Raw genomic sequence first — 24,216 nt, 5'->3', positions numbered from 1 at the left:
TGACCGGGAAGGAAAGGCACGGGGGTGCAGCCGGCTATCCGCAGACGAGCGCTGAGGGAGGACAACTCGAATGCTGACATCCGATATATCCACCCAAACAATGATGGCTTTGATCAGTATGGGTGTTACAGTAGCGGTGAAACGTCGCTTTAACTCTGAAAATGCTTGATCGGCACAGTCCGTCCATTGGAATCCTGCCGAGCTCTTCGTGGTGAGTACATTTCTATGAACCGCGACAGGGCCGAAATTCCGGATGAAGCGGCGTTAAAAGTTTCCAAATCCCATGAAGCGCCATACCCGCTTGGCTGTTGCCGGTTTGGGCCACTCTGCAACTGCCTGAACTTTACTAGGGTCCATTTGAACAGTGGAAGTGGTAAGTATATAGCCTAAAAAACGACACCTGGTCTTTATGGAATTCACGTGCTTCGGGCTTGGCGTACAGGTTATTTTCAAGAAGCCGGCTGAAAACTCTCCGGACGCGCTGGACGTAATCCTGATCAGAACGGGAATAGTTTAGGATATCATCTAAATACACAAACACAGGCTGGTTCAACGTGTCCCTGAGCACAGCCTTAACCAAGGCCTAGAATACTGCGGGGGCCTTGGCCAGACCAAAAGGCATCACCAGATACTCACAGTGGCCATTAGATGTGTTGAAAGACGTTTTCTACTCATCCCCTTCTCTTATGCGAATCAGATGGTAAGCATTACGCAGATCAACTTCGGGAAATATGGTTGCGCCGGGCGTTATATATACTAGGTCCGTGGTACAGTAACCCAGCGAACCTGCAGTGGGAAACGATATTACAAATGGTGTCTTAATTTCCACTAGATGGAGCCTTAACACCACTTCTCATGTTTACTGCGTAGGAAACTACCAGAGCTGATAGGAATATATTGCTTGTTCCAACAGTCTCTTACTTATATTTAATGATATTTATTTATCATTATTATTACTTATTTCTTTGTATATTTGCACAATTTGTTAGACTTTGTGAGTGATTTTTCTTTGATTTTACTGTACTTCTTTATTCTACTGTAAAATTGAATCTCGGGGTAATATTTGGTGACAGATAAGTACTTTGATAATTAAAAATTACTTTGAACTTTGGTATATAGAAAAACATCTCTGGATTGCAACGTACCCTTCCACACCAGGCAACAACAGTGTCCTCTCGTAACTGAATCAAGGCTGACATTTCAGTGAATGGGAACATACACAGCCATAAATGGTCATACATGCCACTCCTCTCTATCTTCATTATATACATATATATATTTTAAACTTTTAATGTGTGTTGCTCAGTAAAAGAAAAGGTAGGTATTTTCACACTATGCAGTCAATGTTGAGTTTATTGTCATCGAGTAAGTTTCACAGCGCCAACGATTGGGATTCAATTCCTGCTGCTGTCTGTAAGGAGTTAGTATGTTCACGCCATGAACACATGGGTCTCCTCTAGGTGCTCCAGTTCCAAAGACAAACTGGTTAGTACGTTAATCAGGCTCATTGGCTCGGAAGAACCTGTAACTTTTTTTTCATTTACAGGATGTGGGCATCGCCAGCTAAGCCAGCATTTATTGCCCATCCCTAGTTGCCCTTGAGAAGGTGGTGATGAGCTGCCTTCTTGAACTGCTGCAGTCCCTGAGGTGTAGGTACACCCACAGTGCTATTAGGGAGGGAATGCCATGATTTTGATCCAGCGACAATGAAGGAACAGCAATATGTTTCCAAGTCAGGATGGTGGTGTTCCCAGGTATCTGCTGTTCTTGTCCTTCTCTAGCTGGTAGTGGTCATGGGTCTGGAAGGTGCTGCCTTAGGCACTTTGGTGTGTTGTTGCAGTGCATCTTGTAGATTGTGCACACTGCTGCCACTGTTTGTCAATGGTGGAGGGACTGGATGCTTGTGGAAGGGGTACCAATCAACTGGACTGCTTTGTACTGGATGGTGTCGAGCTTCCTGAGTGTTGATCGAGCTGCATTCATCCAGGAGAGTGGCAAGTATTCCATTACACTCCTGACCTGAGACTTGTAGATGGTGGACAGGCTTTGGGGAGTCAGGAGGTGAGTTACACACTGCAGGATTCTTAGTCTTTGACCTGCTGTGGTAGCCATGGTGTTTATATGGCTAGACAATATCTGTCCTGTCAATGGTAACCCCAGGATGTTGATAGTAGGGGATTCAGTGATGGTGATGCCCCTGAATGTCAAGGGGCGATGGTTAGAGCCTCTCTTGTTGGAGATGGTCATTGCCTGACACTTGTGTGGCTCAAATGTTACTGGCCTCTTGTCAGCCCAAGCCTGGATATTGTCCAGGTCCTGCTGCATTTGGGTATGAACTGCTTCACTATCTGAGGAGTCAGGAATGGTGCAGAACATTGTGCAGTCATCTGTGAACATCCCTACTTCTGACCTTATGACTGAAGAGAGGCCATTGATGAAGCGGCTGAAGATGGTTGGTCCTAGACCACTTCCTTAGGGAACCCCTGCAGTGATGTATTGAGGATGAGATGATTGACCTCCAACCACCACAACCATCCTCCTTTGTGTCAGGTATGATTCCAAACAGTGGAGGGTTTTCCCCCTATTTTCCATTGACTCCATTTTAGCTAGGACACCTTGATGCCATACTTGGTCAAATGCTGCCGTGATGTCGAAGACTATCACTCTCACCTCACCTCTGATATTTAGCTCTTTGGTCCATGTTTGGACCAAGGAGGTGATGAGGTCAGGAGCTGAGTGGATTTGACGGAACCCAAACTGGGCATCCGTAAGCAGGTTATTGCCAAGTAGGTGCTGCCTGATAGCACTGTTGATGATCTCTTCCATTACTTTGCTGATGGTTGAGAGGAGGCTGATAGGGCGGTAATTGGGTTCTAAATAACACTAAATAAAAAGAAAGTTGTAACTGGAAGTGATAAGAGTCATGAGTTATACAACATGGAAACAGACTCTGTCCTTGCCAGGTATGGGTGGCAGAGCAGTGTAGTAGTTGGCATAATCCTTTACCGTGCCAGTGATCAGGGTTCACTTCCCGCTGCTGTCTGTACATTCACCCTGTGACCTCATGGGTTTCCTCCTGGTGCTCTGGCTTCCTCCCACATTCCAAAGATGTAGGGCTTAAGGTCAGGAATGCTATGATGGTAACTTTGGTCTGTGTCTTTGCTATTGCTTACCACACGCCTGGGCTCGGTGATAGTATCGATGTGTGTCGTTTTGCTGGTGGGGGGGAGGGGGGAGCTGCAGAGGGACTTTGGGGTTTTCATGTTTAACAGTCGTTCATTCTTTGGGGCACTTCTGTTTTTGTGGATGTTCCGGAAGAAAAAGCATTTCAGGATATATATTGTATACATTTCGCTGACATTAAATTTGAGGTTTGGACCTTTGGTATTAGAAGTGTGGTGACACTTGTGGGCTGGCCCCAGCACATCCTGGGACTGCATTGGTCATTGATGCCATCAAGCATTTCACTGAATGTTTTGGCATACAATACATAGACACATAAAGCTATTTTTCATCTATATGTACAAGTACATGTATGCACAGATGTAATGTTTATTCCCACTTTTTTACATGAAAGGACACAATAATAATAAACAGAAACACCAAGTCCATTATTAATGCAAAGTGATTAAAGTGGTCACAGTACTGTAGCAATGAGGTTTTTTCCCAGTTGGATCGAGAACCAGATAGTTGAAGGGATGTAGCTGATCTTGATCTTGGTGGTGTGGGATTTCAGACTGGACCACACTGGGAGGATTGGGTTCAGTTCTGGGCACCTTATTAAAGGAAGGATCTGGAAGCTCCAGAGGGGGGCAGAGGAGATTTACCAGGATGTTGCCTGGGTTGGAGAACACAAGAGATTCTGCAGATGCTGGAAATCCAAAGCAACAAAGTGCTGGAGATTCTCAGCAGGTTACACAGTATCTATGGAAATGGATTGGAGAATATGCCTTAGGAGAAAATCTTGAGCGAGATAGGGTTTTTCTCTTTAGAGCAAAGGAGGAGAGGTGACTTGATAGAAGTGTCTTAAGATGATAGGAGGTATAGATAGGGAGTGGATAGCCAGAGACTTTTTCCCAGACTGGCAATGACTAATACCAGAGGACATATGTTTAAGGTGATTGGATGAAAATATAGGGGGGGGGTGGGATATCAGAGGTAAGCATCTTAAACAAAGAGTGTACAGTGCATGCAATGAGCTGCCAGGGGTGTTGTTAGAGACAGAAGCATTAGGGACATTTAAGAGGCTCTCAGATAAGCACATCAAAGAAAGGAAAAAGGATGGCTGGGGGGAGGGAAGGGTTAGGTAGATCTTGGCATACATTAAAGGGTTGGTACAACATTGTGGGCTGAAGGGCCTGTACTGATTTATGTTCTATGTTCTGTACCTCCTGCTCAGTGGAGCCGAGAGATGATGGCATGGCCCAGATGGTGGGGATTATTGATGATGAATGTTGCCTCCTGTAGATACTACTAACGGGGGTACTGCTGACTATTGATAATGATGTTTCTTTTCAATCTCTCAGTTCTTCTACACCAGAGTCCTGGGCCCAGTTCACCCACTGTAACATCTACAAAGCTGAACAGGAGCGAATGAATTCTATTAACCTCCGTGCTCTGGTTGACAATGTGCTGGAGGAGACTTCCAAAGATCTGCGTGAGCAGTATGATAGAGTTAACGCTGCCTTTAACAAGCGCTTGGAGGAGCTCCTTGATACAAAGGCCAAGTTAGACCATCATCTGAGAAAGGTTATTGTCCCAAGAAGTTGGTTCAGTTTCCCTTTTTCACAGATTATTAATCATAGAGGAAGAGGTAAACAAACTGCGTGCTCAACTCAATGTAGGTGAATGAAAATGTGAATGACCTTTTTGGCACAGTCTCAAACAGAAATGACAAATTAAAATAGTTGAATGAAAGGGGTCCATTGTATATAACTACATAGCTATAAACTTAGTGGGCACTTTATTAGGTACCTCCTTTATCTAAAAAAGTGACCACTGAGTATGTTTGTAGTTTTCTAGTGTCACCCTTCTGTCAGCTTGAACCAGTCTGGCCATTCTCCTCTGACCTCTCTTACTTACAATGTCTTTTTCCCTCAGAAGTGCTATTCACTGGATGATTTTTGTTTTCCACACCATTCTCTGTAAACTCTGGAGGCTGTTGTGCGTGAACATCCCAGAAGTTTCTGAGATACTCCAATCACCCCATCTGGCACCAACAATCATTCCATGGTCGAAGTCACGTAGATCACATTTCTTCTCATTCTGATGTTTGGTCTGAACAACAACCGAATCTCTTGACCATGCCTGCACGCTTTTATATATTGTGTTGATGTCACATGATTAGCTGATTAGATATTTGCTTTAACATGTGGGTATACAGTTGTAGCTAATAAAGTGGCCACTGAGTGTAGTTTTTTTGTCATGTGCCATAGAGTCATGGGGTAATACAGCATGGATACAGGTCTTTCAGCCCAACTAGTCCATGCTGACCACAGCCTACCCAGCTGGGTCCTAATTTCTTGCAGTTGGCCCACATCCCAGTGATGTGTTGGCAATTTTGACTACCCATTGTAGAGCCTTCCAGTCTCCCACAGTGCAGCTTCCGTACAAATCTGTGATACAGCATATTAGGATGCTCCCCACTGCACATCTGCAGAAGGATGTGAGCATAGATGTTCATAGTCAAACTCCCTTCAACGTCCTCAGGGAGTAGAGGTGTTGGTGAGATTCACCGATTGTATAGCGTGTGCTCCAAGGAATATAGACCTAGTCTGGTAAACCTCTCCCCATAACATAGAAACATAGAAACATAGAAAATAGGTGAAGGAGTAGGCCATTCGGCCCTTTGACCCTGCACCGCCATTTATTATGATCATGGCTGATCATCCAACTCAGAACCCCGCCCCAGCCTTCCCTCCATACCCCCTGATCCCCGTAGCCACAAGGGCCATATCTAACTCCCTCTTAAATATAGCCAATGAACTGGCCTCAACTGTTTCCTGTGGCAGAGAATTCCACAGATTCACCACTCTCTGTGTGAAGAAGTTTTTCCTAATCTTGGTCCTAAAAGGCTTCCCCTTTATCCTCAAACTGTGACCCCTTGTTCTGGACTTCCCCAACACCGGGAACAATCTTCCTGCATCTAGCCTGTTCAATCCCTTTAGGATTTTATACATTTCAATCAGATCCCCCCTCAATCTTCTAAATTCCAACGAGTACAAGCCCAGTTCATCCAGTCTTTCTTCATATGAAAGTCCTGCCATCCCAGGAATCAATCTGGTGAACCTTCTTTGTACTCCCTCTATGGCAAGGATGTCTTTCCTCAGATTAGGGGACCAAAACTGCACACAATACTCCAGGTGTGGTCTCACCAAGGCCTTGTACAACTGCAGTAGTACCTCCCTGCTCCTGTACTTGAATCCTCTCGCTATAAATGCCAGCATACCATTCGCCTTTTTCACCGCCTGCTGTACCTGCATGCCCACTTTCAATGACTGGTGTATAATGACACCCAGGTCTCGTTGCACCTCCCCTTTTCCTAATCGGCCACCATTCAGATAATAATCTGTTTTCCTATTTTTGCCACCAAAGTGGATAACTTCACATTTATCCACATTAAATTGCATCTGCCATGAATTTGCCCACTCACCCAACCTATCCAAGTCACCCTGCATCCTCTTAGCATCCTCCTCACAGCTAACACTGCCACCCAGCTTCGTGTCATCCGCAAACTTGGAGATGCTGCATTTAATTCCCTCATCCAAGTCATTAATATATATTGTAAACAACTGGGGTCCCAGCACTGAGCCTGCGGTACCCCACTAGTCACCGCCTGCCATTCTGAAAAGGTCCCGTTTATTCCCACTCTTTGCTTCCTGTCTGCTAACCAATTCTCCATCCACATCAATACCATACCCCCAATACCATGTGCTTTAAGTTTGCACACTAATCTCCTGTGTGGGACCTTGTCAAAAGCCTTTTGAAAATCCAAATATACCACATCCACTGGTTCTCCCCTATCCACTCTACTAGTTATATCCTCAAAAAATTCTATGAGATTCGTCAGACATGATTTTCCTTTCACAAATCCATGCTGACTTTGTCCGATGATTTCACTGCTTTCCAAATGTGCTGTTATCACATCTTTGATAACTGACTCCGGCAGTTTCCCCACCACCAACGTTAGGCTAACTGGTCTATAATTCCCCGGTTTCTCTCTCCCTCCTTTTTTAAAACGTGGGGTTACATTAGCCACCCTCCAATCCTCAGGAACTGGTCCAGAATCTAATGAGTTTTGAAAAATTATCACTAATGCATCCACTATTTCTTGGGCTACTTCCTTAAGCACTCTAGGATGCAGACCATCTGGCCCTGGGGATTTATCTGCCTTCAATCCCTTCAATTGACCTAACACCACTTCCCTACTGACATGTATTTCGCTCAGTTCCTCCATCTCACTGGACCCTCTGTCCCCTACTATTTCTGGAAGATTATTTACGTCCTCCTTGGTGAAGACAGAACCAAAGTAATTATTCAGTTGGTCCGCCATGTCCTTGCTCCCCATAATCAATTCACCTGTTTCTGTCTGTAGGGGACCTACATTTGTCTTTACCAGTCTTTTCCTTTTTACATATCTATAAAAGCTTTTACAGTCAGTTTTTATGTTCCCTGCCAGTTTTCTCTCATAATCTTTTTTCCCCTTCCTAATTAAGCCCTTTGTCCTCCTCTGCTGAACTCTGAATTTCTCCCAGTCTTCAGGTGAGCCACTTTCTCTGGCTAATTTGTATGCTTCTTCTTTGGAATTGATACTATCCCTAATTTCTCCTGTCAGCCACGGGTGCACTACCTTCCTTGATTTATTCTTTTGCCAAACTGGGATGAACAATTGTAGTTCATCCATGCAACCTTTAAATGCTTGCCATTGCATATCCACCGTCAATCCTTTAAGGGTCATTTGCCAGTCTATCTTAGCTAATTCACGTCTCATACCTTCAAAGTTACCCCTCTTTAAGTTCAGAACTGTTGTTTCTGAATTAACTATGTCACTCTCCACTTTAATGAAGAATTCCACCATATTATGGTCATAACCATTTCTATAATAGAGTGACCAAAACTGTGGGCAATACTCCAAGTGCGGCCTCACCAATGACTTATACAACTGCAATGTAATATCCCAACTCCCGTACTCAATGCCCTGAGTGATGAGGTCACTGATATGCGGAAAGAGTAGGAAAATGGGACTGAAGAGATCACTCCACATGGAGCTAGCATTGACTTGATGGACCAAATAGCCTACTTTGTTTAACAGTGCTACAAGTTCGGCCTCACCAATGACTTATACAACTGCAACATGATTTCACAACTCCTACGCAAACAGCATTTGAGTTACCTTGTTCATGCCCAGACAGAATATGAAGTGTTGCTCCTCCAACTTGAGGGTGGTCTCATTGTGACAGCAGAGGAGGCCTAGGACTGGGAATGTGAAATGTGGATTGAAATTGAAATGGGTCAGAAAAATCCTGCCTTTTGTGGCAGATGGGAACTCTGTAGAGTATTCCCACCAACCCCTCCCCCCCCCACATAGATTTGTGGAGACTGCGGTCAGATAAATGAGTAAATAATTTGTTGAGGTGCAAATTGATACCTTATGTTTTATTTGCCTTGAACAGTTAGTTGAACAGATTGCAAGTCAGGAGAGAAACATTGCCAATCTGAAACAGGCCATAAAGGACAAGGAAGCTCCACTCAAAGTGGCTCAAACTAGACTGTATGAGAGGACATAGAGGCTGAATGTGGAGCTCACCAGGGACCCTGCTCAAATGAAGTAAGTTTCCAGAAAGTTTGAGAGATGGTGGAGTGTGAGCTGACCCTTCACATTCAGTTCTCTACCATCCCTCTTCTATCAAACATCATTACCTAATGTCTCACTATCCACTCCTTTGATTTCCCAACTTTCCACAGCTTGATATGTGAAGTCAGGGAAATCTCGGAGTCCATTGCACTCCTTCAGGAGAAACTCAAGGAAGCCCAGATGTCACTGGAGAACATGGAGAATACGCGGATGATCCTCGAGAAGGAAATCGCAATAAAAGCAAACAGTATATTTATTGACAGTGAGAAGTGCCTGAAACACGGAGAATGATACCCAACTGTAGTTAGGTTGGCTGGTTATCAATAAGCTAACAGCAAGTATTCTGTTACTATGAGTGACTTATCAAATCTCCCTTGGATGTAGAAACTTGGGGATTTCACACATATTGGGCACCTGACTAAAAGCACAAATAAAAACACGTTCTCTAAAACAAGTAAACTAAAATAACTACAGAATTATCAGGACTTTTAATCCTATAGCTAAAACTGAAAGCTTTTTCTATGTTAACACAGCTGGAATGTCAATAAACTTAAAGAAATAAGGAAGATTTAGTACATGTCCATTATCTTTCAATGCCAGGTGTTGTAATGGAACGGGGCGAACCCAAACGCAGGACACAGACACGGAGGTAGAGTAATCTAAAGTGTTTATTACCGGTTATAGGGAAGGCCGGGGAACAAGGATTAGGCAGAGGAAAGCCAAGGAGTGAGGAAGGCTTGGCCAGGGATCGAACCCAGGTCACTGCGGTGGGAATGTGGCGTTAAACCACCGATCCAACGGAGAGTTTGGCCGGCGGTAGAACGAGGCAGAGCCGGGATGCAGACCAGGGTGCGAGCGTGGCTTGAAGAGAACAGCAGGTGGAAGGATGAACCAGAAGACAGGCGGCATGCAATGCTCCTATTAACACGGAGAGACAGAATTAACACAGGCAAACAGCGCGGGAGAACAGAGGAGCAGGAGGTAGGCAAAACTTTTCTTGACACAGGGCGTTGCTGGAGCTGAACGGCAAACAGGAGACAGGCGGCAGGCAAAACTTATCTTGACATGAAGTATAGAAAGGCAAGCGGCAGACAATACTTCTCTTAACACGGAGTTACACAGGTAAACCTCGGTACTGAAGTAAAACTTAGAATACTTATCTTGACACGGAGAGACACAGGTTCATAGGTAAACTTCGGTACTGAAGTATAAGTCAGAATACACATAGATTTCATAGAATAGCACAGCACAGTACAGGCCCTTCGGTCCACAATGTTGTGCCGACCCTCAAACCCTGCCTCCCATATAAGCCCCCACCTTAAATTCCTCCATATACCTGTCTAGTAGTCTCTTAAACTTCACGAGTGTATCTGCCTCCACCACTGACTCAGGCAGTGCATTCCACGCACCAACCACTCTGAGTAAAAAATCTTCCTCTAATATCCCCCTTGAACTTCCCACCCCTTACCTTAAAGCCAAGTCCTCTTGTATTGAGCAGTGGTGCCCTGGGGAAGAGGCGCTGGCTATCCACTCCATCTATTCCTCTTATTATCTTTTACACCTCTATCATGTCTCCCCTTATCCTCCTTCTCTCCAAAGAGTAAAGCCCTAGCTCCCTTAATCTCTGATCATAATGCATACTTTCTAAACCAGGCAGCATCCTGGTAAATCTCCTCTGTACCCTTTCCAATGCTTCCACATCTTTCCTATAGTGAGATGACCAGAACTGGACACAGAACTCCAAGTGTGGCCTAACCAGAGTTTTATAGAGCTGCATCATTACATCACGACTCTTAAACTCTATCCCTCAACTTCTGAAAGCTAACACCCCATAAGCTTTCTTAACTACCCTATCCACCTGTGAGGCAACTTTCAGGGATCTGTGGACATGTACCCCGAGATCCCTCTGCTCCTCCACACTACCAGGTATCCTGCTATTTACTTTGTACTCTGCCTTGGAGTTTGTCCTTCCAAAGTGTACCACCTCATACTTCTCCGGGTTAAACTCCATCTGCCACTTCTCAGCCCACTTCTGCATCCTATCAGTGTCTCTCTGCAATCTTTGACAATCCTCTACACTATCTACAGCACCACCAACCTTTGTGTCGTCTGCAAACTTGCCAACCCACCCTTCTACCTCCACATCCAGGTCATTAATAAAAATCACGAAAAGTAGAGGTCCCAGAACAGATCCTTGTGGGACACCAGTAGTCACAATCCTCCAATCTGAATGTACTCCCTCCACCACCACCCTCTACCTTCTGCAGGCAAGCCAATTCTGAATCCACCTGGCCAAACTTCCCTGGATCCTATGCCTTCTAACTTTCTGAATAAGCCCACCGTGTGGAACCTTGTCAAATGCCCTACTAAAATCCATATAGATCACATCCACTGCACTACCCTCATCTATATGCCTGGTCACCTCCTCAAAGAACTCTATCAGGCTTGTTAGACACGATCTGCCCTTCACAAAGCCATGCTGACTGTCCCTGATCAGACCATGATTCTCTAAATGTCTATAGCTCCTATCTCTAAGAATCTTTTCCAAGAGCTTTCCCACCACAGACGTAAGGCTCACTGGTCTATAATTACCCGGACTATCCCTACCACTTTTTTTGAACAAGGGGACAACATTCGCCTCCCTTCAATCCTCCGGTACCATTCCCATGGAGAACGAGGACATAAAGATCCTAGCCAGAGGCTCAGCAATCTCTTCCCTCGCCTCGTGGAGCAGCCTGGGGAATATTCCGTCAGGCCCCGGGGACTTATCTGTCCTAATGTATTTTAACAACTCCAACACCATTCTATGTGGCTGGGAATGTGAATTACCACACTGGCTGAAGCAACTGTCTTGCCATGAGTGGATGCAAAGCCGGGGTTTCTATGCAGCAGGTGTAAAAGAGAAGCAGGCGCCGCAATCAAGGAGCCAGGAGAACACGGGGAAAAGGGAATTAGGATAATAAGAGGAATTAACGGTCGGGACCATGACACCAGGATGTACACACTGTTTTACACTAGGCATTAAATGCTACTGATGAGTGTCCCTTGCAGTCTTCAGTTTAAGTAGGATTGCATGGGATAATTTGATACATTTTTAAACAAGTAAGTGATACAAAACATAAACTCACACTAGAGCACAGTCATAAAAATGTTCTTTCTGATTTGTAATAATCTGTGTGTGCAAAAATCTTGTGCAGAGTGTGGATATAAATAAGATGTTTCCAGTAGTGGAGGGATCTAGGATCAAAGGGCCTCAGAATAAAAGGGCATTCCTTTGGAACAGAGATGAGGCAAATCTCTTCAACCAGAAGGGGTGGTGGTGGTGGTGGTGGGGGGTGGGGTGTGAATCTGCAAAATTGATTGCCATAGACAGCTGTGGAAGCCAACTCACTGGGTATATTTAAAGTGGAGGTTGATAGAGTACTGGTTAGTCAGGGTGTCAAAGGTTACATGAAGAAGGCAGGAGAATGGAGTTGAGAGCGAGAATAAGTCAGCCATGATAGAATGGTGGAGCAGACTTGATGGGCCAATTGGCCTCGGTCTGCTCCCATGTCTTACAGTCTTATGTTTTAAACAGCTGGAGGAACACAATAGGTCATAGAAACATAGAAACATAGAAAATAGGTGCAGGAGTAGGCCATTCGGCCCTTCGAGCCTGCACCGCCATTTATTATGATCATGGCTGATCATCCAACTCAGAACCCCGCCTTCCCTCCATACCCCCTGACCCCTGTAGCCACAAGGGCCATATCTAACTCCCTCTTAAACATAGCCAATGAACTGGCCTCAACAGTTTGCTGTGGCAGAGAATTCCACAGATTCACCACCCTCTGTGTGAAGAAGTTTTTCCTAATCTCGGTCCTAAAAGGCTTCCCCTCTATCTCAAACTGTGACCCCTCGTTCTGGACCTCCCCAACATCGGGAACAATCTTCCCGCATCTAGCCTGTCCAATCCCTTTAGGATCTTATACGTTTCAATCAGATCCCCCCTCAATCTTCTAAATTCCAACGAGTACAAGCCCAGTTCATCCAGTCTTTCTTCATATGAAAGACCTGCCATCCCAGGAATCAATCTGGTGAACCTTCTTTGTACTCCCTCTATGGCAAAGATGTCTTTCCTCAGATTAGGGGACCAAAACTGCACACAATACTCCAGGTGTGGTCTCACCAAGGCCTTGTACAACTGCAGTAGTACCTCCCTGCTCCTGTACTCGAATCCTCTCGCTATAAATGCCAGCATACCGTTCGCCTTTTTCACCGCCTGCTGTACCTGCATGCCCACTTTCAATGACTGGTGTATAATGACACCCAGGTCCCGTTGCACCTCCCCTTTTCCTAATCGGCCATCATTCAGATAATAATCTGTTTTCCTATTTTTGCCACCAAAGTGGATAACTTCACATTTATCCACATTAAATTGCATCTGCCATGAGTTTGCCCACTCACCCAACCTATCCAAGTCACCCTGCATCCTCTTAGCATCCTCCTCACTGCTAACATTGCCACCCAGCTTCGTGTCATCTGCAAACTTGGAGATGCTGCATTTAATTCCCTCATCCAAGTCATTAATATATATTGTAAACAACTGGGGTCCCAGCACTGAGCCTTGCGGTACCCCACTAGTCACCGCCTGCCATTCTGAAAAGGTCCCGTTTATTCCCACTCTTTCCTTCCTGTCTGCTAACCAATTCTCCACCCACACCAATACCTTACCCCCAATACCGTGTGCTTTAAGTTTGCACACTAATCTCCTGTGTGGGACCTTGTCAAAAGCCTTTTGAAAATCCAAATATACCACATCCACTGGTTCTCCCCTATCCACTCTACTAGTTACATCCTCAAAAAATTCTATGAGATTCGTCAGACATGATTTTCCTTTCACAAATCCATGCTGACTTTGTCCGATCATTTCACCGCTTTCCAAATGTGCTGTTATCACATCTTTGATAACTGACTCCAGCAGTTTCCCCACCACCGACGTTAGGCTAACCGGCCTATAATTCCCCGGTTTCTCTCTCCCTCCTTTTTTAAAAAGTGGGGTTACATTAGCCACCCTCCAATCCTCAGGAACTAGTCCAGAATCTAACGAGTTTTGAAAAATTATCACTAATGCATCCACTATTTCTTGGGCTACTTCCTTAAGCACTCTGGGATGCAGACCATCTGGCCCTGGGGATTTATCTGCCTTCAATCCCTTCAATTTACCTAACACCACTTCCCTACTAACATGTATTTCACTCAGTTCCTCCATCTCACTGGACCCTCTGTCCCCTACTATTTCCGGAAGATTATTCCGGAAGGTCAGACAGCATCTGTGGGTGAGGGGGATGGGCAGTGATTCAGGTTGAAACCCTTCATTTGTACTGAAACTATAGAGGGGAGGTGAGAGGGGTGGGGTGGGGCAAGAGCTGCACCTGGATCCTCACTTGACTCCAGGTGAGAAGGAGCTGATTGGCAAATGGAATCAGGTGGAGAGAGGAAGGGTGGAATAATGAAAGAGGCTGGGAAGTGACAGGCGGGATGCACTAACCTCTGCCCAGTTGGATACACAGAAACAGGCATTTCACTGTATGATGCCTATGCTGACCAGGTTAAAATATACTGAAACATATTACAGTAAGTAATCTATTAAAAGTTCATCTGCAAATGTTGAATAATTAATGATTCACATTTGATGCAGCTAAATTATTTACAAATAAGAACATTTCAAAGTTATGGCAGGCACAAGAGTGAAATGGTGGCAGGATGGAGATACATCTCTACCAAAGGAGGTGTATGGTGCTCCATCCCGCCGTTAGCCTGCAGATCAACCTTGGGCAAAGTGTAGCACCTGCTTAGCCCCTGATCAGGCGCATGCAAAGCCACGGGAGCAGGTGGTGGATGGTCGTATGAGCAGCTGGTGCATATCACAAGTCCTGGTTATGTGACCACTGACGCCAGGCAGACAGTCTCTGAAGAGTATTGATAATAGCTGGGGTCAACCGTCTTGTAAAGACACTGCCCAGAAGGCGGCAAAGGCAAACTAGTTCCGTAGAAAAATTAGCCAAAAATAATCACGGTCACGTAGGCCATGATCGCGCACGTCATACGACAGGGCACATAATAATGACAAAGAGGTAAACAATTTCTGAGTGAAAGACGTCAGACAGCAGATGCCAGTGTAGAGAGAAGAGAGGAGGGTTGAGACAGGGCCAGTTAGGTGATAGGTGGAAACAAACAAGTGGAAACTGGCTCCTCCCACAATGACCGTCCCCAGATCCCTGTTACATAACACGTTATCTTCTCACATTGATCTGTGTGTCCTTGGCCTCCTCCACTAACAACATCAAGGTCAATAGAATCAGAATCAGGTTTATTATCAGAGGCATGTGTCATGAAATTTGTAAACTTAGCAGCAGCAGTTCAATGCAATAAATAATTTAGAAGAGAAATAAATAAACAAATAAATACATTGCAGTGTATGTATATTGAATAGAATAAAAATGTGCAAAAAACAGAAATACTGTATATTAACAAAAAGTGAGGAAGTCTCCAAGGTTTCAATGTCTATTTAGGAATTGGATGGCAGAAGGGAAGAAGCTGTTCCTGAATCACTGAGTGTGTGCCTGCAAGCTTCTGTACCTCCTACTTGATGGTAGCAGTGAGGAAAGGGTTTGCCCTGGGTCCTTAATAATGGACACTGCCTTTCTGAGGCACCATTCCTTGAAGATGTCCTGGGTACTTTATAGGCTAGTACCCAAGGTGGAGCTGACTAAATTTACACCCCTCTGAAGCTTCTTTCAGTCCTGTGCAGTAGCCCCTCCACACCAGATAGTGATGCAGCCTGTCAGAGTCCTCTTCACGGTACATCTATAGAAGTTTTTGAGTGTATTTGTTGACATACCAAATCTCTTCAAACTCCTAATGAAGTATAGACACTGTCTTGCTTTCTTTATAACTGCATCAATATGTTGGGAGGTCCTTAGAGATCTTGACACTCAGGAACATCAAACTAGAAAAGTAATACTTCATCTTCCGCCTGAGTAATGGTGTGAAAGTCAACTTTTTCCATTTTCAAGGAACCCTTATCTACAGTGTCTCTCTTCAACCCCCACCCCACGACCTCTCTCTCTTACTCCCTCCTTTCCTTCCAACTCAGCTCTTCACTTATCATCATTTCCAGACATCTCTCCCACCAATATTATTGGATAGATCTCCCGCCGCCATCACCGAATATCTCTCCCCAACATTACTGGTATCTTTCCCAACACCCTTACCAACATCTCTCCCGCCAACATAAGTTGCTGGTAAGTTGATGGAGAAGATCCTGAGAGACAGGATTTATGAACATTTGGAGAGGCATAATATGAGTAGGAATAGTCAGCATGGCTTTGTCAAAAGGCAGGTTGTGCCTTACAAGCTTGATTGAATTTTTTGAGGATGTGACTAAACACATGATGAAGGTAGAGCAGTAGATGGATTTCAGCAAGGCATTTGATAAGGTACCCCATGCAAGGCTTATTGAGAAAGTAGGGAGGCATGGGATCCAAGGGGACTTTGCTTTGTGGATCCAGAACTGGCTTGCCCACAGAAGGCAAAGAATGGTTGTAGACGGGTCATATTCTGCATGGAGGTCGGTGACCAGTGGTGTGCCTCAGGGATCTGTTTTGGGACCCCTATTCTTCATGATTTTTATAAATGACCTGGATGAGGATGCTGAGGGATGGGTTCATAAATTTGCTGATGACACAAAGTTTGGGGGTGTTGTGGATAGTGTGGAGGGCTGTCAGAGGTTAGAGCGGGACATTGATAGGATGCAAAACTGGGCTGAGAAGTGGCAGATGTAGTTCAACCTGGATAAGTGTGAGGTGGTTCATTTTGGTAGGTCAAATATGATGGCAGAATATAGCATTAATGGAAAGACTCTTGGCAGTGTGTAGGATCGGAGGGATCTTGGGGTCCGAGTCCATAGGACACTCAAAGCTGTTGCGCAGGTTGACTGTGTGGTTAAGGCAGCATACAGTGCATTGGCCTTCATCAATAGTGGGATGAGTTTGAGAGCCGAGAGGTAATGTTGCAGCGATATAGAACCCTGGTCAGACCCCACTTGGAGTACTGTGCTCATTTCTGCTTGCCTCACTACAGGAAGGATGTGGAACCATAGAAAGGGTGCAGAGGAGATTTACAAGGATGTTGCCTGGATTGAGGAGCATGACTTATGAGAATAGGTTGAGTGAACTTGGCCTTTTCTCCTTGGAGCGGCGGATGATGAGAGGTGACCTGATAGAGATAGAGCTTCAGCGACGGGCCGCACACACGTTCTGGTACTTTGGAACTGAGGTGAAACCCACAATAGACACAAGCTCCAGATTGGTAATGTTTGGTGGAACTTGAAACCTGAACCTTTGCATGAGGATGGTAAACAAAAGAAAAAGCTCCATCCTGGCCAGGGTCTCCCCCGCACAGGCGGAGGATATCCTAACTTCCCGAGTTTAGTGGGACCCAAGTCATATCTACCCTAGACATACGGAGCCTGCGAAAGGTGGCTTTCTCACAGCTGGGTCCGGTGGCTGTTAGCGAGAGGCTAACGAGCTGCATCTATAGAGACACCCGGAGCAAAGGGCTTTAACTTACAACTTCTGAAGCCTCGACGTAGACTGGTCTGTTGCCCCCCCCCCAAAACTTACCCTTCCTGAATTCCACAATAAATTCCTTGATTTTACTGATGCTGAATGCAAGGTTGTTGTTGTGACACTACTCAACCAGCCAAACTATTTTGCTCCTGTATGCATCCCTATCACCATCTGAAATTCTGCCAACAATAGTTGTGTCGTCGGCAAATTTATAGATTGCATTTGAGCTGTGCCTGGCCACACAGTAGTTGTAGAGAGAGTAGAGCAGTGGGCTAAGCATGCATGCTTAAGATGCACCACTGCTGATTGTCAGCGAGTAGGAGATGTTATTTCTGACCTGCACAGACTGTGGTCTCCTGGTGAGAAGGTCTAGAATCCAGTTGCAGAGGGAGGTACAGAGGCCCAGGTTTTGGACCTTTTTGATTAGAACTGATGGTACAATTGTCTTAAGCACTGAGCTGTAGACAATAAACAGCAGTCTGACCTAAGTATTAGTATTTCCAGGCAATGCAAGGCCAAGTGGAGAGCCTGTGTAGTTACATCTGCTGTAGACCTACTGTGAGATTAGGAAATCTCACTAGCCCTCAGCAGACTTCAAATCCCCTGGTTCAACCATGACCTTTGCTTTTGGCATGTCTGGTATGTTCTTGAAGGCACACACTCATCCACACAAGTCTTGATGAAGTTTGTGATGACTGTGGTGTATTCAATAAGACTTGAACATGAATCCCTGAATATCATCCAATCCACTGATTGAAAGCAGTCCTTTACACACTCCTCTGCCTCCCCTGATAATACCTTCTTGGTCCTCACCACTGGTGCTGCAGTCTTTAATTTCTGCCTATATGCAGGAAGTAGATGTGCAACCAGGGTATCGGACTTTCCAAAGTGAGGGCAAGGGATGGCATGGTAAGTGCTCTTGATGATGGTATAGCAGTGGTCATATATGTTGGAGGCTATGGTCCCACAGGTGATATGGTGGTGGCAGTTGTTCAGAGACTTCTTCAAGCTGGCCTGGTTGAAAATCCCACAAAGATAGTGAAGGCATCTGATTATGGAGCTTAGCTTCTCCAGTTCAAGCCTGAGGTTGGCTTGAAGTGGAATTTACACTGCTACAAGGATGATGGCGGAACACTCCCTTGGCTGATAAAAAGGACCACACATGACTGCTAGATGTCCCAGATCAGGTGAGCAGTACTGAGACAGAACTGCCATGTCTGTGCAGTTAATCATAAAGTATATTCCATCTCTGTCTTTAAAAGGCTGAGCTGTCCTGTCTTTATGGTGAATGGTGAAGCCATCGAGCTACTGTGCTGCATCTGAAATGGCGGCGGTAACTATGTTTCCATGAAGCATAGTGGTCACCAGTGTCTGTCTGGTACAGCAATTTTGCTGCGATGTCTTCAGTTTTATTTTCTAGAGACTGTACATCCGCTCACAGGACTGTCAGAGTGGGGGTCTGAAGCCTGTGCATTTCGACCTTACTTGCAGCCCAGCACACTTCTCTTGCTTCCTATTTCTTTCCAATATTTTAATTATTAATTTTACATATTAGAAAGCAGAGTACAAGAAAAAATATATATCAATATATACTAAATCGCATATAAAGACTCCTTACCCTATATTCATACAAATTAGTTAATTCCTAACATTGAAATGTAGTAATTTTATTATATTAAAAAAATCTAACCCACTACCAAGACTGAAGCTGATTAGTAAAGAAAAAAAAGGAAAAAAAAATTATTAGTCATCATCAGTGCTCTAACAGCAAATCAAAGGTTTTGAAAATAATTCAGAAAGGTTCCCAACAATGTTTGAAAGTCTTGGCTAGATTCAGAGATTGAACATCGAATCTTCTCTAAATTTAAAAATGACATCACATAACCATTGGGGGTGAATAGGAGGGGCCACATCTTTCCATTTAAGCAAGAGCGTCCTTCTGGCCATAAGAGAAATAAAAGCCAAAATGTGCGGTAGTAAAATGGAGTAGTATTTTAACATTTGCAACACTCCTACTGTATATTAGTTTGTAAACTGCTGAAAGATAAGACTGTATCTATTGTGTATGTTGTAAATTTTATACCTTTGTTTTTTTTTGTATAAATTGTTAATTGTTAAAATTTTGTTCTTTAAGAGACCAAAATTTTTTTGGAGGGAGGTGTTACATACCACAAGGAGATCTGTGATTTTTTTTGGGAGAATGATGTAATAGTCTTTTGGAGGTCACCTGATGTAATTTTCCCGCTGATGTGAGGTCCCGTGATGATATGTGCACCACGGGTATATAAGGGAAGACCTCAGATGACGCAGTTTAGATTTTAGTTTTTAGATTTCCAGCTAGAACGTACTGTGTCTCTGTTTCTGTTGCATATTTGTTTTTAAAACGGTTCTTACATTCTGTTGCAAGGTACAATAGCGCTGGACTGGAAATTTTTGCTAGATGTGTTGCTGTACCTTATTCCAGCAGTAGTACGGAAGAGTGAAGACTTTATCGAAGTACAGGAGCCAAAGGATTGAGAGGGGTCAGTATTGTACGGCAGTTTAACAAAGGATCGACCTTATTGAGTCTTCGTTGAAGGAGTAGCGACCAGCATCAAAGATAACTCTTGCTAAAAGAGCAAGGTAGGTCATGCAAAGATTTGCTCTCTAGAATTTAAGGTCGGTTGTTTTAAACTGTTTATTTCCTGCATCGTGAATCCTTTGGACAGAGCCAACAGGAAAGTTTATACAACCTGTCTCGATTGATATTCATTGTTGTTGGTTATGTAACAGTAAATATAGTTTCTTTCTAATTTTACGCGGTGCATTATCTGTCAATTCTTGGCTACCAAAATTTGTGTCTGGACAGTATTTTACATAGTATTCACTACAACCCATGTCCCTTAATTATGAACATCCATACCATCCTGTTTGGTTGAACCCCAAATTATACCAACCCTAAACGTGTGTTGCTTATGAAAGGTGGCCTTCTCATCACTGAGTCTCATGGCTATTAGCAGAGTTAGCTAATGAGCTCAGTTCCTACATGAGCTCTGATGAAAAGGTTACAAAAATAGTGAAAAGGAGATAAAACAAGACAAGTCATGGAATGATGTGTTTGCATCAGCGACGGACTGCACACACGTTCTGGTACTTTGGGAATGAGGTGATGCCCACACCAGACGTAAGCTCCAGATTGGTAATGTTCGGCGGGACTTGAAACCGGAAACTTTGTATCAGGATGGTAAAGAACAGAAAAAGCTCCATCCTGGCCAGGGGCTGCCCCGCACAGGCCCTGGATCCTGCAAAACAGAGTGGCAAAACAATGTCAATTTTCAAAAACCAGAGTTAGTCACCCTCACCCCAAGACACTGAACAGTAACATTTTATAATGGGAATGCAAAGTAACAGTATTTCTCTCTCTACAAATGCTACCTGGCTTGCTGTAAGTTCTCTGCTTTCTCTTTCAATCCAGATTTCCAACCATTCTGTGTTTCCCATCGTTCTAGTCATATTCCCCTGTCCTTGTTCACCTCCTCTCGTCAGATTATCTGCCCCTCCCCATGTGTCTTTGTCACTCACTCAGCCGGCACCACCCTCATCTTCATCTTTATTTTCTCTTGATCTTCACCTTGTCATGGACATTCCCTTCACCTCCGGAGGCATCCCCACTTCTCTGCAACTTCAACCATTGTTTCCCAAGTATTCCTAGTTCCACCAAAAGACATTAGCTGAAATGTTAACTTTCATACACCCATTACTGACGCTGATTGCCCTACCGAGTATTTCCATAACACCATGATTTTCTTTCACAATGTGATAGTGCTGGAGTGGGGACTGCGGACATCTCTGGGATGTCCCCTGGAAGAAGCACTTCGGTCATGAGGAAGGTTTTGATGGTTTTCCCTTGAGTGAGGCAGTATAGGAGGAGATGTGTTTCTGTGCTATGTAACACCATGAATCTACACTCGGTGGCCACTTTATTAAGTAGCTCCTGTACCTAATAAAGTGAGCACTGTGTGTATGTTCATTGTCTTCTGTTGTTGTAGTCCATCCACTTCACGGTTCAACATGTACATTCAGAGGTGCTCTTCTGCACACCAGTATTGTAACACATCATTATTTGAGTTATTGTTCCTTTTCTGTCAGCTTAAACCAGTCTGACCGTTCTCCTCTGACCCCTTGTAATTACAAGGCATTTCTTCCAACTGAACTGCCAGTCACTGATGCTTTTTCCTTCTCACATCAGTCTTTGCAAACGCTAGAGACTGTTGTGCGTGAAATCCTAGGAGGTCAGTCGATTCTGAGATATCCAAACTACCCTGTCTGGTGCCAACAATCATTCCTCTGACAAAGTCACTGAGGTCACATTTCTTCCCCATTCTGATATTTGCTCTGAACAACACTGAACCTCTTGACCATGTCTGTTTGTTTCTACGCACTGAGTTGCTGCCACATGATTGGCTAATTAGAATTTTGAATTGACGAGCAGGTGTACCTAATAAAGTGGCGGAGTGTTTGATTGCAGTTAATAAAACTGAGGGGTACAGACAGGATCACTGCCTGAGACAGTAGTTTAAACAGAGTTGTTGACAGCATTTAGGAAGCATCTGGATAATCACTGAAATTGAATAGAAAATAGCAGTTCCAAGTTCTGGAAGATGTGATTGATACTGATTGGTGCACAGTGGTTGGCATAGAATAGTGGGCAGAATGACCTGTTTCCATGCTCAATGACTATACTTATTTTCCACCATCTACATATGTTTGCTTTACCATCGGATATAAACAATCCTTCCAACAAATGGGCCAAGGTCAGAGGAGAAATCCCACTAATCAACAATCCAGTAATTTAAACTTCTTACCCATTGAAAAAGGAACAAAGGCATCTCTCTTCACAAACTTCCCTTCAGCATCCAGAAAGTTGGAAGGGTTGAAGTCATTTGGGGATTTCCATTGAGTTTCGTCATACAGCACCGAGGTTAGCAAAGGCATCACTGGTGTGCCCTAAGAATGTAATTTACAAATTAGGTTGTTATTCCCTTTGAGGATTATCGCTGAAAGTATTTTCTATAGAACAGAATTATCAAACTTTGCAACTATTCCACACTTCAGGTACATTTGTACCTCTAACAGATCTCCAATGTCCTTCACTCAGCCAAGATCAACCATGAACGTTGTATCCCAGCTGTCTATGTGATATGCTGGTCAGGGCAGTATGATATGGAGGGATAGCTATTGCCCATGTAGCAGGCTCTCATGATCCACACAGCTGATCAATCCAAAGACCATATGATATAGGAGCAGAATGAGGACATTTGGCACATTGAGTCAACTCCACCATTTCATCATGGCTAATCCAATTTTCCTCTCAGTCCCAATCTCCTGACTTCTCTTCATATTCCTTCATGTCATGGACAATCAAGAATCAATCAACCTGCCTTAAATATACATAAAGACTTGGCCTCCACAGCCCTGTGACAAAGGATTCCACAGAGTCACCACTCTCTGGAGAAAAAAAAATCCTCCTCATCTCCGTTCTAAAAGAACATCCCTCTATTCTGAGGCTGTGTCCTCTGGTCTTAGCCTTTCCTACTGCAAGGAAACATCTTCTCCACATCCATTCTATCAAGGCCTTTCACCATTCCATAGCTTTTAATTAGGTCACCCTTTATTCTTCTGAATTCCACTGAATACAGGCCCAGAGCCATCAAACACTCTTCATATGACAAACCATTCAATCCTGGAATCATCTTCATGAACTTCCTTTGAACCCTTTCCAGTTTCAGCACATACTTTCTAAGATGAGGGGCTCAAAAGTGCACACAATCCCCCAAGTGAGGCCTCACCATACATTGGAAAATCTTAACATTACATACTTGCTTTTATATTGCACTCCTCTTGAAATGATTGCTAACATTGCATTTGCCTTCCTCACCACAGACACAACCTGCAAATTAACCTTTAGGGAATCCTGCACCAGGACTCCCAAACCCCTTTGCCTGTCAGTTTTTTGTATTTTCTCTCCATTTAGAAAAGAGTCAACCCTTTCATTTCTTTTAGCAAAGTGCATAACCATTCACTTCCCGACACTGTATTCCATCTGGCATGTCTTTGCCCATTCTCCTAATCTGTCTAAGTCCTTCTGTAGCCTTTCTACTTCCTCAAAACTACCTGCCCCTCCGCCTGTCTTCTTATTGTCTGCAAACTTTGCAGCAAAGCCATCAGTTCCATCATCCAGGTCAGTGAAATACAGTTCTGAGTAAAGCAGCTTCTTAAAGTATCAATCCCAACACAGACCCTACTAATCTTGGCAGCAAGCAGGAAAGACTCTTTATTCCCACTCTTTGCCTGCTGCCAATCAGCCACTGATTTATCCATGCTACAATTTTTCCTGTGATACCATGGGCTCTTAACTTGTACAAAACATCAGCCGATTCTCCATTCTCTATCCTGCTTGTTATTTCTTCAAAGAATTCCAACAGATTTGTCAGGCAAGATTTTCCCTTGAGCAACCATGCTCTCTAAGGCCTATTTTGTCATGTGCCTCCAAGTACCCTGAGACCTCATCCTTAATAATCGACTCCAACATCTTCGTTGCCAGCAAGGTCAGACTAACTAGCTTATGGTTTCCTTTCTTCCGTCTCTCTCCCTTCTTGAAGAGTAGAGTGACATTCGCAATTTTCAAGTCATTCAGAACCATTGCAGAATCTGGTGATTCCTGAAAGATCATTACTAATGCCTCCACGATCTCTTCAACCATCTTTTCTA

The 24,216-nt window shown here is 44.1% G+C and overlaps 1 protein-coding gene across 1 annotated transcript in view; it reads right to left on the bottom strand.

The window, feature by feature from the left end:
- Positions 1-19,053: 19,053 nt before the first annotated feature.
- Positions 19,054-24,216, bottom strand: part of LOC134352289 (uncharacterized) — a 94,087-nt gene continuing 88,924 nt past the window's right edge. Inside the window, exons 18-19 of the mRNA XM_063059579.1 lie at positions 22,311-22,452; positions 19,054-20,747 (exon numbers count right to left, since the gene is read on the bottom strand). Coding sequence (XP_062915649.1) covers positions 20,569-20,747; positions 22,311-22,452 — 321 coding nt within the window. The 3' untranslated portion in view covers positions 19,054-20,568. The remainder of the gene's footprint in view (positions 20,748-22,310; positions 22,453-24,216) is intronic.

Source organism: Mobula hypostoma, chromosome 9 (genome assembly GCF_963921235.1).
Source record: "Mobula hypostoma chromosome 9, sMobHyp1.1, whole genome shotgun sequence".
Classification (NCBI taxonomy): Eukaryota; Metazoa; Chordata; class Chondrichthyes; order Myliobatiformes; family Myliobatidae; genus Mobula; species Mobula hypostoma.
Note: the sequence above shows the minus strand (reverse complement) of the source record. Positions and strands in the feature narration are given on the sequence as shown.